Genomic DNA, 22,228 nt, shown 5'->3' with positions numbered 1-22,228 from the left:
GGAACTTATAAACTCCTCAAAGCACAGGAAGAGTTCATAAAACAACTGCTCGTGCATTTAGATTCATGTGATAACACCTCTGATTGCATAAGCCACCAGATGAAACAGATGGGGCAGCTCTGCACTTGAGAATGTTTCTTTTGTAAAAGCACTGGACTTTCTTATTCTCCATTCAAGACACAAACCGCAAGAGAACTCAGCCTCAGGCGGGCTGTCTTTGTGTTTTACTGCCTACGTGTCACAACAACAGTACGTAAGGTATTAACAAAAAACCCTCATTCAGGAAAAAAAAGGTGGTAAACAAAGTCATGTGTCTACACTTAGGGAAATCTCAGGCTGTAAAATAACACGCTCACCCAAAAAGCTACTAGACTTTTTTAACAACCCATAGTGAAATAAATTAAAAGAAAGATATTTTGTATTCTATCAATTACTTACTTAAAAAATTTCTTAATATTGGTTGCCTTTTACAACTTAATCTTCTGAACATGGTTTTCCAGCAATGTATTCACTATTTAATGGAGGCTTCTTTACTCGGTATGATATTCACCAATTCACTGTGGCTTACTGTACATTCAGCTACTGGCACTGCTTTTGAAGAATGGTTTCTGACTGGTGAGACTACTTTAGCTTAAGTTTTCACATTGAGTTCGACTTGTTAAATACTTCACTTTTAAAAAGCATTTTTCCTCAGCTTATGGTAAATTATTTAGAAATTATTGCTATCATCAAAAGGTAAATATATTAATGGATAATTACGAACATTATTCCAACAATATTGTAAGACTCTATGAACACATTAATTTACATTTAAAGTTCACTAGTTTTTCTGTGCATTGTTTAAGCATATGGGAAATTTGCAGATTTCATTTGTAGACAAAAAATCTAATCACAGAGCAAAACTGATGAATATGTCAAAATATACAAAGTGTGCACTTCATACCAAATGGGGCTTAGCTATGTATTTTGATAAGGCCATGAAAACTAGTATTAGAATTTCAGGTGTTTGGCAAAAAACCATATAAAGGCTGTGGAGTATTTAATCTATTAATCTGTCTACAGACCTTATTAAGTAGTAAGCCTCTTAGTATACCTTGGCTGAGCAAAACCAGTAAATTCACTGTAGTTAAATTCTGTTTTGCTATGGATGTTCTACATGTAGCCTATGACAAATTTTAAGAAAGAACTATTATGCTCATTAATGCTTATTCAAAAGAACAACACATAACTTAAAAGTCAAACCATGGAAAAATAGCTAAAAATAGTAAGATAAAATGAGCTGGGAAAATAAGAAAAAAGTCATTTACTTAGGACCCCAGTAACATATGTCTAAACAAATGAGACAGTTGTTGACACATAGCTCTGCATCTGTAAACAGAGCTACAGAGCTTCCCCCCAAAAAAGGGAATGCGGTCATGTTTCACTTAATAGGGGTCTCTCTCTACTGAACTTCCCCCAGTCCACTATGGGAGTAATGAATTCTAGGCACCACAGTTGAAGAAAACGATGTACGAGAGTGGATCCTGAATGATGAATTGACATAAAATATGCTACAGGTGTGATGGCTAAGGCCCGAGAGTATTCAACTTGACATTGTAAATGCTAATTTAAGGGCTTATTTTTGTTAAAGGGACAAGACTATAAAGAAGGCACCAAAAGGTAAAAGTGCCAAGAAGAGAGATTTTGGGTTCAACATTAGAAAAGCTTTCTAACAATTAGAACTGTCTGTAAGTGCAAGTATCCATCTGAGTAGGTAATGAACTCCTCATCAAGGGGATAAAAGTGGAGGCTGGATGACCATGCCTTAGGAATGCTGTAGAGAAGCTTCAGACAGTTAACGAGGAGGGTTACATAATATAATTATTCTCCTTGAAAGTTCTCTCCTGCCCTGATAAAAAATGTCTACTTATGAGGCAGGATTCCTTTCCTCCTTCCAGCACTAATTGCAGGGTACGTTTTAATAAAACACTCACAGTAAATTCTATATAATTTTTATATACAGTGGAATACTTACAACTTATTAGGCATTAGTAGTGACTAGTAATTATAAGTAATTCTATAATTAAAATACATGAGGATAGAGCATTTATAACATAATCAGATGTATCACTGATAAAAATCCTGATACTGTAGTATCTGTACCAAGAAAAGTTTAGTGAGGAATAAAAACAGTTGGTGTTCAAATAGCTTTCTTGGAAATGATTGTATTTAAATTCTTGATAAAAGGGAGTTTTCAATGTGTCTTGAACTGAAAGATGTACAATACTGTGGCTTGTATAACTCATTGATGTCACAGAATAAAACTATATGTATAAAAAAGTATACAGATACTGTATTTAAATGTATTAGTAATTATTTTTCACTTGTCTAAAGGTATATCCTTTTAATCTTAGGTTTTACAATGAAGTGATACTTTTGGTGAATTAGTCCAATTTGATATTCATTAAGTAGTATATACATCTCCTAAGTTTGTCCCTATGAGGTAGATGGATATATTATCATAAAATAAAAATTCATAGCATAAAAAGTGTCTCAAAATTTACTTAATTAAAAGGCTACAATAAAGAATGCAATCTTTAAAACTCATCAACTGTATTTTTAATGTAAACGTAAGCCTGTAGTTTCTTTTCAGAATAACTCTTACATCCTAGTAGCTGTCGCTAAAACTATATCTGGGTGCAGACAGGACACGCATGCGGGCATTCAGGCACACACACACACACACACACACGTATATGTAGCTCCACGATGCACAGTATACACACTCTGGTGCTGAGAGCAGCTGCAGTCAGACAGACTTAGTTCTGTAATGACTTATGTGACCCTTGGTAAGGCACTTAAGCTTTCTAAATCTTAGTCTCTTTATTTGTAAATGGGAATTAATATTTGTTGCAAAGATTGAAAATAGAAAAGACTGTTGCAATTGTAAGGTACTATCTCATTTAATAGGCAACTTATTCCCCTGAATTACATTATGGTTAATGGTGCTTATTATTGTTCTGAATAATCTGGGTAGGTAAAGTATATGGATCATAATATAATACATTTTTATAGCACAAATCAACAACTTAAAAGCTCAAGTTTGAAAGTACAGAAAACAATCATCAGTAACAATTATTATCTAAGTCACTTTGGAATAATCCATAGAATTTTAAAGAAATAATATAACCATTTATTTGGAACAGGCCAGGCCCATACACACAGCGAGAGAATAAAGGCTCTACCATACAGGTGAAGAGAAGAAAAAAAAAATTACATTTGCCCTAAAAATTTCACCAGCCTATTTTCTGGCCGAAATATTCTGGATGATTTTCTCAGGGATCACACTACCTGAGTTGAAGGCAGGGTTCAAATACACGCTCTAGAGTATCTAGACTTTCTTATTTAAGACTCACAGCATTCAAGGGTAAAGTAGTATAAATTATACAAAAATTGGAACATTTTTTCAAAAGTGAGTCAGTGTAATTTGATATTGTTCTGATTTTTTGTTTTTAAAGATACAGATATTGAAACTATCACAGCTGATAATTTCATTCTGACACGAGTTTAAAAGGTTAAGTTACTATCTGAAGAAAGGTAATCTGGTTGCCTTTCACGGCAGCCTGCAAGCTCGGCAATCTGCATAGAGAGGGGCATTTGTCATCATTAGCTGAGCTGTGACAGCTGGCACCCAGGGTGTCCCAGAATCAAGGAGTGGCAGAGACACTCTTGGTTTAGGCTGCCGTTAAGTCTAGTAGGTTTCTCGAGGATCAAGTACACTTTATGAAAAGCTTTGTGATATAACTAACAGCAGTGAACATATTTGAATTTTCCGTAACATGGATAATACAAGATAGCACATAATTAGCGGGTTGCCTCTAGACAACAAGATGCCAGATTACAAGATGAATAAACATCTACTGCCTGCTACTTAGAGAAGGAGAATTGTTTTCAGCACTCAAATTGCTCCAACAGAGTGTTTTTTTTCCCAAGGCTGAATTAGGGTGATCAATTGATTAAGTATGTTTAAGGAAACAGATTGAAGGTAGAAAGAATAGTTCTCAGATTAATTTTAAAATTGGTTGTAAACAATGCATAATGTCTCAGGAGTGAGCTCAACTGCACACACCCAATAGACTACCCATCCTTTGGATAACATGAATATGAAAATTAAAATCATTTGCACAGATGCAATCCTCCAACCGTTTGAGGCATATGCAGTTGATAAGAAGTATTTAAAAATATTCCTCGGCAAAAGTTTAAAATCAGAATCAATTTACCAAATGAGTGCTACGAAGTCTGGTTCTGAAACAGTTGTGGTTAATATAGCTAGAAAATAATTTTTCAAATTTTAGCATTTTATAAATATGTTTGTCTTGTATAATGCAAAAGTATATAAAGCAAAAAAAAAGTTCAAATTAAGAAATAGGTTGAGCAGACCTTTGAAAAATAACAAGACTACGATCCCTTTAAAAAAATCATCAATGCTTGGAAACATAATCAATAACACTAGGTTTTATATTATTATGTAAACTAGTTTTCCACAAATAAAACTAATTTTTGTGTTAATGTAAAATCTATGCAAATACATGCAGTCATTTATCAGGAAAGCTGACAAGCATTCCATATTGGAGGGGGAAATGAAACTGCCTCAAGAATAGAGGCAATTAATTATTTCTGTATTTTTTCTTCCTCTGTCTTGAGGCACAAAAGTTATCCATCCAGTTAAAACAGCAAATGAAATAAAGAGATTTTTTTTTTATTTAAACACATATGGCTTTTGCCTGCAATACTGATCACCACAAGGTCTACAGATGCCCGTGGCTAAATTGTACACTGGCAGATGCACTCAGGGGAAAACTGTGCTAATGCAGCGTGGAGAGCAAAACAAATGAAGAACTGAATTTGCTAGTAAAAAGGGAAAAAAACAACAACAAACCCCCCAAAACCCCCCCTTAACCAAAAAAACCCCCACGTTCCCCTCCCCAGTGAGTTATGCAATTTGCTTATCAAACACAGGTTCATGTTGCAAAAAACTTAACCTTGGTCTGTTGCAAAAAAGTGAAAATAGTTTTAAGTAAGTGCAGGTGTTTTTATGTATACACACACACATGATGTATGTGAGTGACTGAGTAATATATTTTTATTTATATGGACAGAATGGCTAGTAATCAACTGCCCTAGTGTATACTACCTAAACCGGGATAATAGTATAAAAACTGGATAAATACTGTTGAAACTTCCAGTTGTTATTATTTTAAAATTCCATTTAGCTGCAACCTCTTAAGGTATTTTTGAAAACTGTAAAGGTTGTTACAGAACAATCTTGCAGATGTGATATTAAATCCCGGTGGTGACAAGAATCCTATATTTAGTGCCTGTTTTCCTTTTAATAGGTTAACATAAAAAATGTACACAGATCAATTCAACCTTTTACTATTTGAAACACTGGAGTGGTGTGTGTGTTTGTGTGTACGTACGTATAGTCTGCATGCATGGGCTATCTTGCAAACCATAAAAAGAGTGTACTTCCTAAAAATGGTTTAAGATTATTAAGAAAGCAATAACTTGTTTCTTAATAGGCCTGTAAGCATGCATAACATTAAAATTTCTATTGTAATTGCCAAATAAAAATATAAAGCAGAAAGTATTTAAATAATTTTATGTCTTGGGGAAGAAAGAGAAGACTAGTTGTACTATTCCAAGTTGCAAAAAGGCAAAATACTTGAAAGGGCATCATTATCAATGAATATATTTGTACTACTACAATTTAATAATTCTTTGGAGTATTTCTAACCATCTAAATTTGAATGATAATGCATATTTATACAAAACTAGAATTTGAAGCTTATGTTCCAAGAATGTGTATATATCAATTAATATTAGCTCTAATAAACTCCTTGGCCTCATCCCCTACCACTCAAAGGGAGGATTAATCTACCAAAAATGCAAAGTAAAATGTAATTCAAATACTTAGAGGAGATTTATTTCTCTGATGACATAAAGCTAGTAACATTACATATATGCCTCAAATGCTGCTAACTTATAAGATGAATCCCTGTTTCTTAAACATATTTTGATGAGCCAACTGTAAACTATATTCCTCAGTCTAACACACATATTCATGCTAGCATAACAAATATTAGCAGTTCCCTTGAAAAATGAATCCTTTACCAATGTCACACATTAAAATTAAATAACTGTTATGTAAAACAAAAATTATAAACCTATTGCTTGTATATCTGAAATAGCATTTTTTATCTTGCTGCTATTTTGGTGCTCTCTGACTAAACTGGTCTTAAATTAGAAGCATAAAGAAATAATAAATTCTAGAGGAATAAATAAAGGTGTTTACAGTCTAAGGATTTTTTGATATAAAATCAAAACACCCAATTTTTATAAATTAATCATAAATTTTGCAAGTTAAAAAATAAAATAGGGGCACAAGGAAACTTCTTTTGTGGCCAAGGAAATGTTCAATGTGCCAGATGTTATATGACTGTATATATTTGTCAAAGTTCATAGAATGGCACACTCATATGGAAAAATCACAGACTAGAACAGTAATGTCTGCAAAATATACATAATAAACCTGACTTTAATAATAAAAATAGATTTCACATAAAAATAAAATAATAATGCTATAACTTTTTTTCACAGGGTCCACAAGTTTTTATTAAGAGACACCACATCTTACAAATGCCTTATGCTCATCATGCTTTTGATTTGATGTAGGTGGCTAGATAAAATGAATAAACATGTAGATTAAAAAGTATTAATAACTTCTTAGTACTTTTGACCTGACATTTTTGACAAGTCATATGGAAAAATTGTGCTTTTAAGAAGTAGTACACATAGGTACACTAAAGTGTATATTATTACAATAGTGAAAATAATTACACGTAAGTGGAAATTAAATATTATTTAGGTGTTCTCATCTCAGAAAATGCTTATAATCTATTTCTATATGTAAACCTGTAAATTCCTATTCATAAACTGATTTCAATTTTTTCTATAAAGCATTTGTTTTATTGCATATATGTGACAAAAGGTAATAGTTTTTTATTTAATGTGATTATCCTTTTAATTATTACTCCAGTTACTGATCATTTAAAAAATAAATCCTAGTTTAGAAGAATTGCTTTACTCATTAAAAATAAGCTCCTAAAATTAGGAATAGGAAGTGTTATTTTAGACATGCAATCACTGGAAGTTGATTATCTACATACCATACCCTAGTCTCAAGGTAACATTGCATATTTTCAGTGGTTTAATCACACATGGTCTGAGACAGTAATGAGAGCTGTGCAGTCCTGGATGACCCACTACAGATGTACAGATTAACAGACACTAATCACATTTGATTCCATTGTTTTCTTCAAGTGCAATAAAACTGCAGGGTACTAAGAGTACTAAGGATGTAGTCATATACGCAAATGTCTATAAATCTACGTTAGTTATGGGTTAAGGAATACCTAGTTTTCATACATTCATATAGAAAAGAATCACACGAGCCCATTTTTCCTGTCAGAATATGTCTACAATATCCAAATTAAAAACATAAGATAGAATCTTGTAAAATGAATTTAAATTGTATAGATTATAAAGATAACAGTGACTTTCTAAAGGGTCTATGAGGAACTGGAATCTTGGAATCAATGCTTCCGCCATAGTACTCAATAAATGAGAGATTAACCCCCAAATCCTTAAATGTTTGGAAAGGGTTAGAGACCACAATGGATTGTGAACAATAACAAAGTCTTCTGGTTGATAACCCTGCCCTTCAAATTTGGCAGTTTGCAGATGCAACTTAAAATATCCTGTACCTTTGTGTATACATTCAAATGAAGTGAGGAAATTGAGACAATTATCTAAATAACCCAGATTTGAAATGTCTTTTTTCTACCAAAAGAAAGGTTTTGGCCAGAGTTATCAAGAGTTAACCTCAAATCTGCAAATCTAGTAGTGGTGCTAATTCTGGTAGAGTACACTTCCAACTTCCATCTTTAATCTCAAAGTTACTTTCTTTTCAACATTTTTTAACACCAGTAACAAATTTACTAAGCAACACTATAAGAAAAAAAAGTATTCCCTACTACCAACGTGACTGTATGATCACGTACTAGAGGGATGAGGAAAGCTGAGGCAAAAGCCTTGAACATCAAGTGAAGAACTAAGGAAGTAATTTTTAAAATTTAACCACAATCACCAGGATGCTCTGGTTAAAGGAATAAAATAGGGTATTGTGCAAACAGTGACCTTAATTCTCTATATCGTCATAAGCCTGATACTAAAATATGAAATAATTATTTTAGGAAGTCACTGAAACTTTTGAAGCTCTCAAGCTATTTTGTTTCAAGTGTTCTTATACAAGGAGTCACAACAGGAAGAAAGGTATAGATGCCATCAAATTAGATTACCAGAAAAACTCCCTCTATTTTACTTTATTTAATGTGACACATAAAGAAAACCCTGCACAAATATCTGTCTTTAATTTCTCTGGTGTAAAAAAAGAAATATATTGTGTCTGGCAGAATGAAACAGATGAAATAGCCTGGGTGCATTTTAAAAAAGAAGGGGGGGCTGGCTAGAAATCAGACGCATACAATGAGCCTTCAAAGCCACTCCAGCAGTAGGGATAAATAATTTAATAAACTCAACTTCATATTCTTTTTATCTCCCCAGTGTAATAAGCACATATTAAAAAAATAAAACTTTAAATTCATGAATGCTTGTGAACAGAATAGCAGCCAGTAGATAATGAAAAAACACAAAATATCTATGTGAGCATTTAACATGTGTATGCATATCCTCTAACAGATATATTTTTCCAGATGAAAGGTCACAATTGCTTAAATTTATGAACATGTAATTCAGATTTAAATTAGGTTTTTCTAAAAACACAGAAACTTCACATTCCTCCATCTCTCAACATAATAGAGTTTTCCTTTAAACCTAATAAGGTGACTATTTGCACATTACTTTGTGTATCTCATAAAGTTAAGTAGGCTTACAGAAGGGAGAATAAGTTACCTAGGAAACAGAACTTCAGGAAAAATTATTTTGCTGTTGTTATTTTGAATGGTTGGAAGTGTTAAGGATCAAAATATTTAATTATTATATATTCATTAATAGTCCTAAAATTTATGATAATGGTGTGCTTGTGACTTTCTTCAATTTTTTTCATAATAGCACATTTTAAAGTAAGGCTGCCTAGTAAATTAAGTGAAATGAAAAAGTCAAATCCTTAAGACTTAAAATTCCAAATACCATTCAAATACAAGCATCTCAAATTGTCATTAAATTGTGAGATTCTTGTGGGTTTTTTTTCTTCAATTAGGTCAGTTTTCTTCAATTATCATTCTATTCTTAGCTCATGTCAAAGATGTCTGCACAGCATACCAATGAAAACAATTAAGCATTTATATCCTAAAGCACAGGACACACACACAAGTTTTTATTCTAGTACTAACTACTATGATTATATTTATAGTAAAAAAAATAATACAAGTAAGATTGGTGTCATTAGAGTTGTTTTATGAACTTTTCACCTAAGCAAATCAATTTATTTTAAGCTATCTCCATGTATTACACAATCACATGAAATAACTGGTTCAATAGGTCAAGTGATAGTTTTAAAAAATTACCATAAAACAGTTAAATAAATTGCTCCCATAAAACAAATCTATCTCCAAAGCCTGGGTGAAAATCAGCAGAATTACAGAAAATATACTATATATTTTAAATTCCTCTCCATTGGTCATTTCAATAAAAAAAAATTAAGGGGTAGAAAACACTCCTCAGAATAGTTTAATTTTTCCCTTCAACAATGAGAGGTGTCTGAGATCACTGAAAGGATCAGCTACAGAAGGCAATTCATTTCACGTGTTCAGTGTAATAGAAAATCACTGTGTTGCAGCAACAAGAAGTACTTGCGCTGGAGTATTATTCCAGGGCGCCCAGTTCACCCACAGTGATAAGAGCGGATGGGTGAATCCTATGTTATGTAAATCACTGTCAGCTCCCCGCTTGAAGGGTGCTGAAGGAAGCAGCTCAGAAAACAGTCCTGGCGTCCTTGAAACCGAATGACTTCACTTCCCCGCAACACTCTAGGACTAACGAGTTTCTTAGTCCTTTTCTCACCATCCATTTTTCTTCTTCAAAGTGCAAATCGTTAGTGAAAAGGCCCTGGTTATACCAATTAGTTTGCACAAAGTGCCTCGGCGTTTAGCTTCGCTTTAACCCAATTAAGCCGCACAGTGAGCCCCGAAGATGCGCCACCTGCGCGCCTGGCTCCAGCGCGGCTGCGGCGCCCCTCGCGTCCTTCGCGTCAGGCCCACCCGGACGGCCGAGCCAGGGTCCCCCAAACGGCCCCGGGGCCTCCGCCTCCCAGGCTGCCTCACATTCTGGACAATCGGGGGCATCTGCAGGTAGACCCCAAAATCGAGAGACCAGGTCTCAGCCAAGCAACTCTGACCTGAACGCCAGGGAAAGCGCAGGGGCCGGCGACGGCGACCAGGAAGCGCGGGGCTCGGCCGCGACCGCACGTGGGCCCAGCGATTTTCGGGCGGACGGGCGCCGGGGCGGAGAACGTGGCCTAGCGGCCGTGGAGAAACTCCCGACACCAAGTAAGGTTTTAAAATAACCCACAGGCGCGCGCGCACACACACTAAAGCTTATGGGACATTGAGCAGAGAGAGGAAAGAAGGATGGGCCGGGAGTGCGGAGCAGCGGAAGACAGGCACCAGCGGGAAGCGCGCAGAACCTGCGCTGGGTGGGGACAAAGGTGGCTTTTCCTCAGAGACCACGACACATCTTCGCCTTCGTGGCCGCAGGTTCTGGGGCTCTGATTTGCCTCCTCTTCCTTCTCTTCCAAATGCCAAAAGGTAGCAGTGCGTTCACCCGCATCGCTGGCAAAGTGAGGACGGGCTGGCGGGTGCTCCCAAGCCCTGCTCCTAAGGGAATGAAAGGTTCTTGGGGGACAGAGTGGACAGATGCTATGAGCCCCGAGTCTAATGTACTATTTTAAGCTAAATCGGAATCTACCACTCTTGGATAACGAGAAAGTATGATGCTCTACCTGTGCAAAGAAGGAAAAAAAACATCAAATGCTTCAGTAAAAAGTGGAAGCCCTAAACAAGATCTTATTACAAGTGGCTCTGAAGGAAAGTACCTACAAACCGGTTCCAAGAGTTATAGGATTTTGTTGGAAAGATTCTTAATTTGAAAAAGACAGCATCTAATTTAAAGGTAGGCAATTAAAAATATGCCTAGGTTTAAAAACCACTACAGAATCCCTAAGTCGTATTTCTTCTATTTCCTGTATATTAAGGAAACAATTGGTACCACCAGGAAAAAAAAAGTTCCACATAAATCCATTTCTCACTCCTGCTTCTAGGTTCCCAAATTTAGAAATGACTTCTTTCAAAGGTTTCAAAAATGATATTTAAATTAAAAAACCCTGGATGACTGTAAATTAATTTTCTTTTAAAACCGCAACCATTTTCCTGTAATCAAATCTATGAAATAATATAAGATTAGAAGTCTACTGTCAGGTGACCACTAAGGACACTTAGGAGAAGAGATATAGCCTTAATTATACATCTGTAAACAAGCCAGAAGCCCCAAACCTGCAAATTTTCAGGATAGTTATCTGCCAGTAGGTCTCATCTCTATGATCTCTCCTAAATGTTCACCTATTAAATACAGCTCATTATGAACTCACACTAAAATAATCTCTCGATCACAGAGATAGTTTATTTCTCAAATATTTCTGCCAGTGCATACAAAACTTCATGTCCTGGTTATAATGTTGGGCAAGTCTATCGAAGTACAAAGAGGACTGCAGATGGGGGGAGGGGTGTACTAAACATTTTTTAAACATCCTAGCTTAAACTGGGGTAGACAACATTTAACAGCAGTAATTGTCAGATTCAACAACTACAAATGAGGAAAAAACAAATTAAACACTGCATAACATAAGAAAAAAATCATTCTAATATCGGAACATCCAGATCACACAGGTATTATTAGTCCATCTAAGCCAACTTGCATATACATGAAAGAGCAAACTCTCTGCCTGCATTCAGAAGGACCTCGAGGATTAACAGACATTAATTATCTTACTCTAAATGCAAGTTAGTGACTTTTGTTTTAGAAAATCCCATCTAGTTCACCAATTGATGGATGAACATTAGTACACCTGTATTTGCATTTCATCGGTAAAAAGACAAGCAGGGTTTTCAGCACAGAAGAGAACCACTTTGCCAAGTCTTTTCAAAACGTCAATATGCTTCAATTAATACCAAAGCCGAGAGACTCCTCTTGATTTCCAAGACTGTCTAGGTGGCCTGGGTGGTTTTCTGCCGGCAGCAGCCTCCTACCTTCAGTTTGTGTGCCTATATCCATGAGGGGGATTAATTAGCCGGGTTGGAGCTGACGGAGGCTGTCGTGACGAGCCCAGTGGCGATTGGCCGCCAGCCTGCCTGGCCCTGCCTTTATAATTTCCACACGAGTGCATCTGGGCTCTTAGACAAACCAACAGCAGCTTCTTCTGACACATACACACGCACACTCACCCCCGACACACACTCAGCACACTTTTCCTCCATCTGATTAACAGTCCTGCACACACAATGATTACAGGAATGCGTAAATAAATACGGAAAGGGTTGATTATTTTGACTACTGGAAGAGCTTTGCTGGGTCTCAGCGCAACTTTTGTTTTTATTACTGAGAAGGTGATCTCTCCTTGCGTTTCTCTCACACAAGGATTCTGTAAAAGAGGAAGAGAAACAGAGGGGGTAGAACAATCTTTCACTTTAAGATCGGCTGGGCTCAAAGATAAAAGGAAGGGGAACGCGGCCGCTAGGAATCCACCGCTGCAGCACTTCGGAAAGACGTTTCTGATACATTTCTGAGCGCGGCGGCCCGTTTCTCCACCGAAGTTGGCTCCAGCTCTAGCAGCCGCATTGGATCCCACAGCTTACTGCGAGACTCCGGTGTACAATCCGGATCTCTGCCCCAACATGATCGCGGCTCAGGCCAAGCTGGTCTACCATCTGAATAAATACTACAACGAAAAATGCCAAGCCAGGAAAGCTGCCATTGCCAAAACTATTCGGGAAGTCTGCAAAGTAGTTTCCGACGTCCTGAAGGAGGTGGAAGTGCAGGAGCCCCGGTTCATCAGCTCTCTCAACGAGATGGACAACCGCTACGAGGGCCTAGAGGTCATCTCCCCCACCGAATTTGAAGTGGTGCTTTACCTTAACCAAATGGGGGTGTTCAACTTTGTGGACGACGGCTCGCTGCCTGGCTGCGCGGTGCTGAAGTTGAGCGACGGGCGCAAGAGGAGCATGTCCCTCTGGGTGGAATTCATTACCGCCTCCGGCTACCTCTCGGCGCGCAAAATCCGGTCCAGGTTTCAGACGCTGGTGGCTCAAGCGGTAGACAAATGTAGCTACAGGGATGTGGTAAAGATGGTGGCAGACACCAGCGAAGTGAAACTGAGAATCCGAGATAGGTACGTGGTGCAGATCACCCCGGCTTTTAAATGCACCGGGATCTGGCCGAGGAGTGCTGCCCACTGGCCACTTCCCCACATCCCCTGGCCGGGACCCAACCGGGTGGCGGAGGTCAAAGCAGAGGGGTTCAATCTCTTGTCCAAGGAGTGCCACTCCCTGGCCGGCAAGCAGAGCTCAGCCGAGAGCGACGCCTGGGTGCTGCAGTTCGCGGAGGCAGAGAACAGACTGCAGATGGGGGGCTGCAGAAAGAAATGCCTCTCCATCCTCAAAACCTTACGGGATCGTCACCTTGAACTGCCAGGCCAGCCCCTGAACAATTACCACATGAAGACTTTGGTTTCCTATGAGTGTGAAAAGCATCCCCGGGAGTCAGACTGGGACGAGTCTTGCCTGGGTGATCGGCTTAACGGGATTTTGCTGCAGCTTATCTCCTGCCTGCAGTGCCGGCGGTGTCCTCACTACTTCCTACCAAACTTAGATCTGTTTCAAGGCAAACCTCACTCGGCTTTGGAGAACGCTGCCAAACAAACGTGGCGACTGGCAAGAGAGATCCTAACCAACCCGAAAAGTTTGGAAAAACTTTAGAGGACAATGTAATCGAGAGCCGAAATGTGATGACTATTCTCAAAGTTCTCACTGAGTGTAAACTTCCTGTTCGATTCCAACCTAGTGTTCCACTTGACAGTGCAAAGAATCTCTTCCTTAAAAAGGAGTATTCATACAATGTTGAGGCATCATCTCACCCACCCCTCCAAGGGAAGAAAAAGAAGCAGGGAAAGCGGATGGAGAAAACCCCAAACCCACAAGTATTAGAAGACTTCTTTACAAAGGATTTCATATCTCCCTTGAAAAGTACACAGTAACACCCGGAAAACAGCCTGGCTGTAATGCAAGACCACAATGAACACTGCCTAACTATCAAAGGATTATAGCAATCCTGGTGATTTAGATGCATCTGGCTGTGAGTAAACACGATTTGGATATGCCATCTGAAGGAAAGTGTAATGTATATTTTGATTTGTAACAAATATTGTGATCTCACATTGTCTTTGAAAGTGTGGATGTTGGTGTTTTGTGATTTGGTGAACAGAAGTTAAATTGCCATTTTGGATACTTCCAGACATTTTCCACTAACAAAGATTTAAAGGTAGATTTCCTCCTGGTACTTTGACCCATCTTTGGAAGTGTCTGAACTTTAAAAAGTTTACATTTTGTTTCAAATATATTGCTTGTTCTATTTCTAACATTCCATAAATATACTTGAAATGTTATTTAAATATATTCAAAGAAAGTTGAATTCAGCTTATATAATAACGCTTGAATATCTGAATTATATATTTGAAAAATGCACTTGAAATACACTGGATAATTACTTTTGTGATTTAGATTTTAATTTCTGTTGCTGGTTTTTATTTAATTAGAAGCTAATAAATGAAGTAAAATAAAAGTTGTTGTGTCTCACTTTAAATTGTTTTTCGGTCAGAAGATTAATGTTTCATTTTGAAAACTGAACCCACTTGACTATTTAAAACATTGTGAGAAATACGCTAATGAAATTATTAAAAATAAAATCTAAAATATTAGAGAAAAGCTTTTTGTATAGCTCCAGAAGACAATGATCTACTGTCAGTTGCTGACTTTTTATGAGACTATTTCATGCTACAACAGACACAAGTTAAATTTATCTCTGAAAGCTTGCTCTTCTGGGTTAATATTTCTGTAGAATTTTTGATAAATATAAGGATGACATATGTCATGACAGTCAAGGTTGCTGAGTTAAAAATCAGACTAACTCAGAGAAAATGAACTTAACAAAGTTCCAATAAAACTTCTGAAATTTGGATATGAAAACTAACTATGCTAATAAAATGAAGATAATTTCTGACCTATTTTATGTCAAACCTTATTTTATGCAGGAAGGGTTCCACTGGCAGGATAAATGAATCAGAAATCCAAAATTACTTTTTACTTCATAGAGCAAGCCAATGATAAAGGCATAAAGACAAATTTTAAATTATCTAAAATCAAATATATTACATTTAAAACTCATTTTCAAAATTCAATTCTTTTGGATCCAGAAGTGAAAGAAGTCCTGTGACTGTCCTTCAGAGTATTTTAATTGTCAACAAGTGCAGGAAGGACTAATCACCTATGGGCCTTAAGGTAGTTAGTTAATTCAGGTGGGGGTAAATTTTAGAATTTCAATTGCTATTCTACAAATAGTGTTTTATGCTGCTTTATTTCTCTATATAAATTAAATATAAATTATACAGTTCTGGATCTATGGGAGCATTTGTCTTTGACTATTTTAGAATAACTGCCTCTGAAAAATACTTTAAAGGAAGATCTTTGTAAAATGATGCTTGAATATCCAGCATGACACGTTCTCTGAATTCTTATTCTCAGGAAAACAAGTTTACAAATTGCACAATAACAAAAGTTAAAACAACAGAATTGATTTTCAGAAGAGAGTGCAGAGTAATAGAGCTGCCAAAACCTCACGTTTTAAAAGTTACACAATAAGATATAATAAACATTTATGCATTTCAAATCATCCAAATATGAATTGTCTGGCATTATACTCACAGAAGAATACAAACTTTAAACATCTGAGTGCCAGTATATACTGTGTATACACATTTTAAATCAAAGCTTCTCAGAAAATCAGTTTCTCTTCCTTTTAAATTCACATATAAAATCCACTTTTATTTCAGGAGGTGAAAAAATGGATGTAATAAGAGAGATGAATTTATATCCAAGTCCCTGCCCTTTTTCTTATAACCTTTCAATAAATAATAAGTCATATTGCAATGCACACTTTTAGAAATCAAAAGTGATTTTGGTAAGAAATTTCAAGAGACCTTTCCCAGTCTTCCCCAAGAGCTGGAGATGCTGTACCCCAGGGACTTGGGAGCAATTGGTTCAACTATCAAATCTGACCAAGTGCACACAAAGGCACTCATGGAAAGACTGTTAAAATGTACAAAATGTGCATGATCTGGTAATACAAGATTTTAAATCGCTAATATATTCTTCAATCCCATGAAATAGAACATGTGTGTTATTTCATTCATTTTACTTTCTGCAAGAAAGATGGGAATGTGCTCCCCTCCCCCACTGTCATTTAAAACCAAGCAAAATTGAAAACCACTTCCTGCCACAAAGCCACCAGCACTGCAAACGAAATTACTTTAACTCACTTTCGTGTCGATCTTCTTGAAGGGAGGATCATCCTCATCTACCTCGAAGTAGATTTCTGTCGTGGTGATGGAGAGAGTCCCTTTGGCCACCACCACGGGAGCAATGAGCTGGGCAGGGGTGCTGAGAACCACTGGGCCTGAAAGAGAGGGCACTGGAGTCAGGCTGCGCTTCTGTGCCCCTGACACTCCCTCCCCGAAGGGTACCACAGGTTTTGATTTTTAAAGATGCACTAAAAAAAAAAAAAGTTGTCTATATTATGCGGCAAACTCCTTTCATGTGAGATGGGTCTGCTTTGCTTTTTATGCATTACCTTATAACGCGACTACAGATAAATAATTCTATAAAACCCCAAAAGGTCAGCATACCGAATATGTGACTTTCAGCAAGCGAGTCTGCACCCGTCGCCTAGAAATCCTGTATGGTTGGTGAGGCGCTGCCATTAGCTAACTTAAAAGTGCAGAACAGACTCCCCAAGGCCCCGATTCTCCATTGAGCGCCAGCCGCGTTTCCAGAGACCCTGGGCAGTCAGCACTGGCCCCCAAAACCACTCGTCGTGTAAAGCCCGTCAACTGGGCAACAGCATTCCCCCAGGATGGGCGGGAGGACGTGAAGGGGTATAGGGTCTAAACACATAAATTCCACTGCACTAACTAACGGGTTTGCATGTTGCAAGAAAAGGAATACCGGCGTCCTAAAGCGCACTGCACATCGACATACGCGCAAACATGGACATCAAATATTTCTTAGGCAGAAAAGAACAAAAATTGTAGCACTTATTTTTCTCACCGAAAAAAAGTCAAAAATGATGAAATTGTAAGACGCTTGAACAAAACGATTCTCAGAAAAGCATTAGAAACGTGCTGTTCCTCAACTTTTGGGACTAGAGGAACTAACCTTCCGTAAAAGATGTTCAAAACGTGTGCATACTAAGGTGCTTACTTCGAATTTCCACCACTTGAATTAAAATCGAAAATTACAAATTTCATGTATTAGAATATTAATTCAAAGGAGGATTACTTAACTGCCCTTTAAAATTTCCCGAAGGGGAGGCATTCTTTTCTATCATAGACTTAAAATTCAGACTTAGAAATCAGAAAAAAATGTATTCGTTTTTCAGCAGCAAGGGCGCATTATACTCCCTTCCACTTTCCCCCCCTCAAATGCACACAAATGAGTCACAACAACAGCAGGAGAAAGGCAATGAAAAGGTAGGTCCCCTGCGGCCCCTCAGGCCCGGGCCCCTCGGCGGCGGCTCCTCGCGGGGAGACCGGCCCTCACCGCCGCCGCCGCCGCCACCGCCACGGCCGCCTCGAGCAGGCCCGGCCCGGCCGCGCGGGGACTGCAGCGGACTTCGCGTTTCCAGGGAGCAGCACACACCGAATCCGCGACCGTCCAGCACAAAGCCGGGCGTTTCTGCTGCAGGAGGACCGGAGAGGAACTGGCCGCTTCTGTCGCGCTTAAAGGGGTGGCTATGAAGCACACTGTGTCAGTCTGCACCCCTGATCGTGACCGCCCGGGTCAGGCTAAGGCTAAGGCCCAGCTTTTATTTTACTGCTTTCTATCCCGGAGAAGCCCGCACTGGGGTGCCCGGGCTCGGGGCGCGCGGATTCCCGCCTGGGTCTCGGGCAGGCAGCTTCCGCCCGAGTCGGGCGGAGTCGGGGTCCACCTCGGCTCCATAAGGTTTTTCTTTCCAAAGGGCGAGGCGGTCGATCTGAAGCGCCACTTTAAAGGCTCATCAATCTTAATCTAGGTTGCTCAAGTAATTATGCCCGAATCTCTTGTACGATTACAAGTGGATTTGGGTTTCTATTCCCAAGGCCCTCCTTTGTGTTTATTGGAGGGTCTGTGCGCGCGCTCGGCGGCGCCTCCTGCCTCCGCGCCCTCCTCCGAAGCCCCCAACGCTCGGGCCGGTTAGAACCGCTCCCTTAACCCTTAAGCCACCGGGACGCTCTTCTAGATGCCACTTTTCACAGTTCCCTTCAGGATAAATCCAGGTTTACTTGTGACTGGGGCGAGGTGAGAAAGGTGACCTGATTCACATCGGAAACAAAGTGTCTTCTTAAACATCACTGAACCTTGATAAAACCTCAGAAAAGTCGTCATTCTAAACACAGAAAGCTAGTGATTGCTGGTTTAACAGAGATTTCAAGCATCTGGAGCCAAGAATGGCCAAAAACATTAAACATGGCGAACTACTTCTTTCTCTTAAAAAGTAATTTAACATATCCAAACAAATTGGGAAAGAATTTAAAAATCACGATACAGAAACATACAAACTGACTTACCGAAATAAACAGTGTTATGAATTTTAAGTACATAATTCCGTGAACTTTTAACAGGGAACACATTTTCTCTACCTGTTTTTCTGCGTTTCTGAAAGGCGAGTGCGTTTCCTTTTGATTTGACTCCAATTCTCATTCTATTAAATGGAGACTTTTCTGGGGGTTCATACAAGGGCTACGAACCGGTCTTTCTTTAAGAAAGACACTCATGAAATATTCAGCTTTAATAGTGTGTCATTTTTACCCTTGTCCTTTGGAAATCTCCAATTACAACTTCCAATTCCATAGCATGTTTAAGAGCGCTGAGTCTTTTTGTTGTAGCCTTCAGGGAGCAACCAGCCGCAGAGAGAATAGAGTTAATCCACTACAGCAATACAGAGAGGGGATTATGTTTTAATCCCCTTTGGGGGAGCCTCTGGATTTTAGGGATCCGATATTAAAATGTTTACATAAGGCACAATCACAAACTAAAAAAAAAAAAAAAACCAAAAAAAAACCCCACCTTGGATCCCTTTCCCAATGAAAATAGTTTAGAAAGGGCAGCATGTCTGGATGTCAGAGAGATGGTGATCTGGCAGATTCTGTCCTAGAAGATAACTAGGTACAAATTTAATCTCCTAACTTTGTTTCATGTAGTGAGTTTGTAGATATATTCATTCTAATGACTTCTATGGCAATACAAGGATAAATTATATCAATGTCTTTAAGCACATACAGAAGTAAAGTGATGGTTATTAAAAGATAGTTAAACAGATGGATGGGACAAAACCTCCTCCCCTTGTACTGCTGCATACAATGGTTTAAAATTCCACCATCTAATGTGGTAATTAAAGGAAAAAATAAGTGTTATTTACCTTTTGGAATTGGCACTGTAATGTTTAGGAAATATTGATCCATTCCTATATTTGAAAGAAGGATAGGGATATTACTTGCCATTAATTTAAATGCTAATTTAAAATCTGAACTAGAACAAAAATCACCCAAACATGATGGAAAGAGTCTTTAGAAGAAGGAACGTCTCTTTAGAGCCATGGGATCTTTAATCAGTTAGGATGGTAAATGTAGAGCAGAAAATACATATGCTTTATATTTGAGAAGGGAACTGTTCATCAAACATATTTTAAAACTATAATGTTAAAAAATACTTGTGGGTTTGGAGGATTCTACTGACAACAAAATTGTAAGTCGAGAAATCTTAATAATAATCAACTTTTAAATAGAACTTTACAGTTTACAAAGTTCTTTTACATTTTTACTTAACTACTGGTTCAATATTCACAATTTTGGACATATGGATGTGTCAATACCCTCCTGCCAAAGACCACCAGGAGCACAACTGCAGTTGAGAAAGTTGGGTTTATTGCTCAACGCAGTGAGGGATATATTGGAACTTCGGGGCGACTGAGTGTAAAAATGGACTTATTGTAGGATCTGGGCTTTGGTTAAGTGATTTGGGGAAGTATTCAAGGATGCAGGGCTTTGCTCTGGACCGGGCTCTGTCAGGGAAGAGCGATAATTCTGTGACTTGGTGTCTCAATAAATCTTATCTAGGACTAGACCTAGGCTAAAACTAACTGGCAAAGAAGTAGCAGTCATTCGTACAATCAGGAGAAAGGGATGTTAATATTTAAGCAGTGTGTAAAGAGACCTTGTTTTTGTGCTTAGACAAAATTAAGAAGTTGTCTTTTGCCTCACATCATTATTGTCTGATGTTCTGTGAGGTTGTTTATGTCCAACAGGAGAACACCCTTGTCAAGCTGTGAGCCCCAGGCCAGCTCCCAGCAATACCAAGGCCTCCTTGTGAGGGTCAGGCCGGTTTCCTGAGGTCAGGGGCTGCTTTTCTTTTTCTCAGATATAGGAATTAATCATTTTTTTGGGGGGTGGTCAACAGCTTTCCTGCTATTAAAAGGCAATTATGGTGATTAAATTCTCAAACAATGCTAAAATTCTTTTCAAATTTCAATATAGAGTATGACAAAGAATATATATAGGGACAAGGAGTTGAAGTAATTAAAATTGGCATCGTTACAATTATTTGATGAACTTTCAGTTGGCAAAAACTATATTTACATGAAATTGTGAAATTATGATGTATTATAGAGTCATCTGAATATCTGCTAAACTTAGTTTAATATTAATAAAAGTTTTATTAGCTATATGGATTAACTCCAACCTCAAGTACTTTGAAACCACATGTTCAATTTGCTTTTGGAACATGAAAAAGACCACTACTTTGGGATAATAAGCATTGACTAATCTTTGTAAAATTACTAAACTTAAAATCCTGAAATTATTTAGAATAAAACTAATTTGAAATCCTTTGTGTTTAGTGAAAAAGGCCATTATTCCAAAAAATCTTTAAGACAGAAATAAAATAAATAAATTTTTACAATGACTCCTATAATGTGATAAAATTTGTAGGAAAATAACTCACAGCATGAGTGACTGAACATATCTAAAATATTACCACTGCTTTGAACTTTAAATTAATAGTTCTATACTTAAAAATAATTTAAGAAAATGTTTGCCCCACAGAATTAGAAGAGTAAAATGCTTTAATCTCAAAGTAATTTAAAATAAATTATTGAAGAATATGAGAAAGTTGGAACTTTGTTTTGGGATTCTAGGAAAACTTCAGGCATTAAGAAAATGGAGATGTTTGTGCCTAGGGGAGAGGAGAGTTCGGGGGAAAATACTGCAGAAGATCTTAGATTCCCTTTATCCAGCACAGTTCCCTGGGTTTCAAGCATTTGAAATGCCTCAAGAAAAAAGAAAGCATAACAAAATCTCTACACAGTGCTGCTTTTCTTTATATAAAGAGAATATTTATAGTGGTCCAAATACATTATCAGAATAATGATCCTCTGAAATTTTCAAAAACTTCTTGCAATGAAAATAGTTACAGAATATTTTAGCTTGACTCAGAAAAATATAACTTGAACAAGTAATAGAATACATACTCCAAGAGTTAACAAATTTAACTTCCAGCATTGTTACCTCCTTCCCTAACACACACACACACACAGAAACTACCCATTATAAATACTCTAGAAATCCAAATTTCATACAAAGCTCACCAAGCCCAGGAAGTGACCTCTTTACACTCTTTGGTGACTTTCTGCACATAATCTACCCTTAGACTGAGATTAACAATAACCAATCATTCCCCCAGTGCAGTGGTTTCCTTAGGTTATCACCATACAAAATGAGACAGGTGCTTAAGAACACATGTGAACCTTTTCG

At 37.7% G+C, this 22,228-nt stretch overlaps 2 protein-coding genes across 14 annotated transcripts in view; one reads left to right on the top strand and one right to left on the bottom strand.

The window, feature by feature from the left end:
- Positions 1-22,228, bottom strand: part of NBEA (neurobeachin) — a 536,549-nt gene that overhangs the window by 159,951 nt on the left and 354,370 nt on the right. For all 13 annotated transcript variants that reach the window (XM_074378046.1, XM_074378047.1, XM_074378045.1 and 10 more), the window contains one exon: positions 16,703-16,839. In XM_074378046.1, coding sequence (XP_074234147.1) covers positions 16,703-16,839 — 137 coding nt within the window. The remainder of the gene's footprint in view (positions 1-16,702; positions 16,840-22,228) is intronic.
- Positions 12,551-16,683, top strand: MAB21L1 (mab-21 like 1). The gene has a single exon (XM_010951505.3). The coding sequence runs from the start codon at positions 13,008-13,010 to the stop codon at positions 14,085-14,087; it is 1,080 nt and encodes a 359-aa protein (XP_010949807.1). The 5' UTR covers positions 12,551-13,007; the 3' UTR covers positions 14,088-16,683.

This window comes from Camelus bactrianus, chromosome 14, assembly GCF_048773025.1.
Source record: "Camelus bactrianus isolate YW-2024 breed Bactrian camel chromosome 14, ASM4877302v1, whole genome shotgun sequence".
NCBI lineage: Eukaryota > Metazoa > Chordata > Mammalia > Artiodactyla > Camelidae > Camelus > Camelus bactrianus.
Note: the sequence above shows the minus strand (reverse complement) of the source record. Positions and strands in the feature narration are given on the sequence as shown.

What these genes read in the sequence shown, in the direction of transcription:
- MAB21L1 (XM_010951505.3), top strand. Translation starts at nt 13,008, where the DNA reads ATGATCGCGGCTCAGGCCAAGCTGGTCTACCATCTGAATAAATACTAC.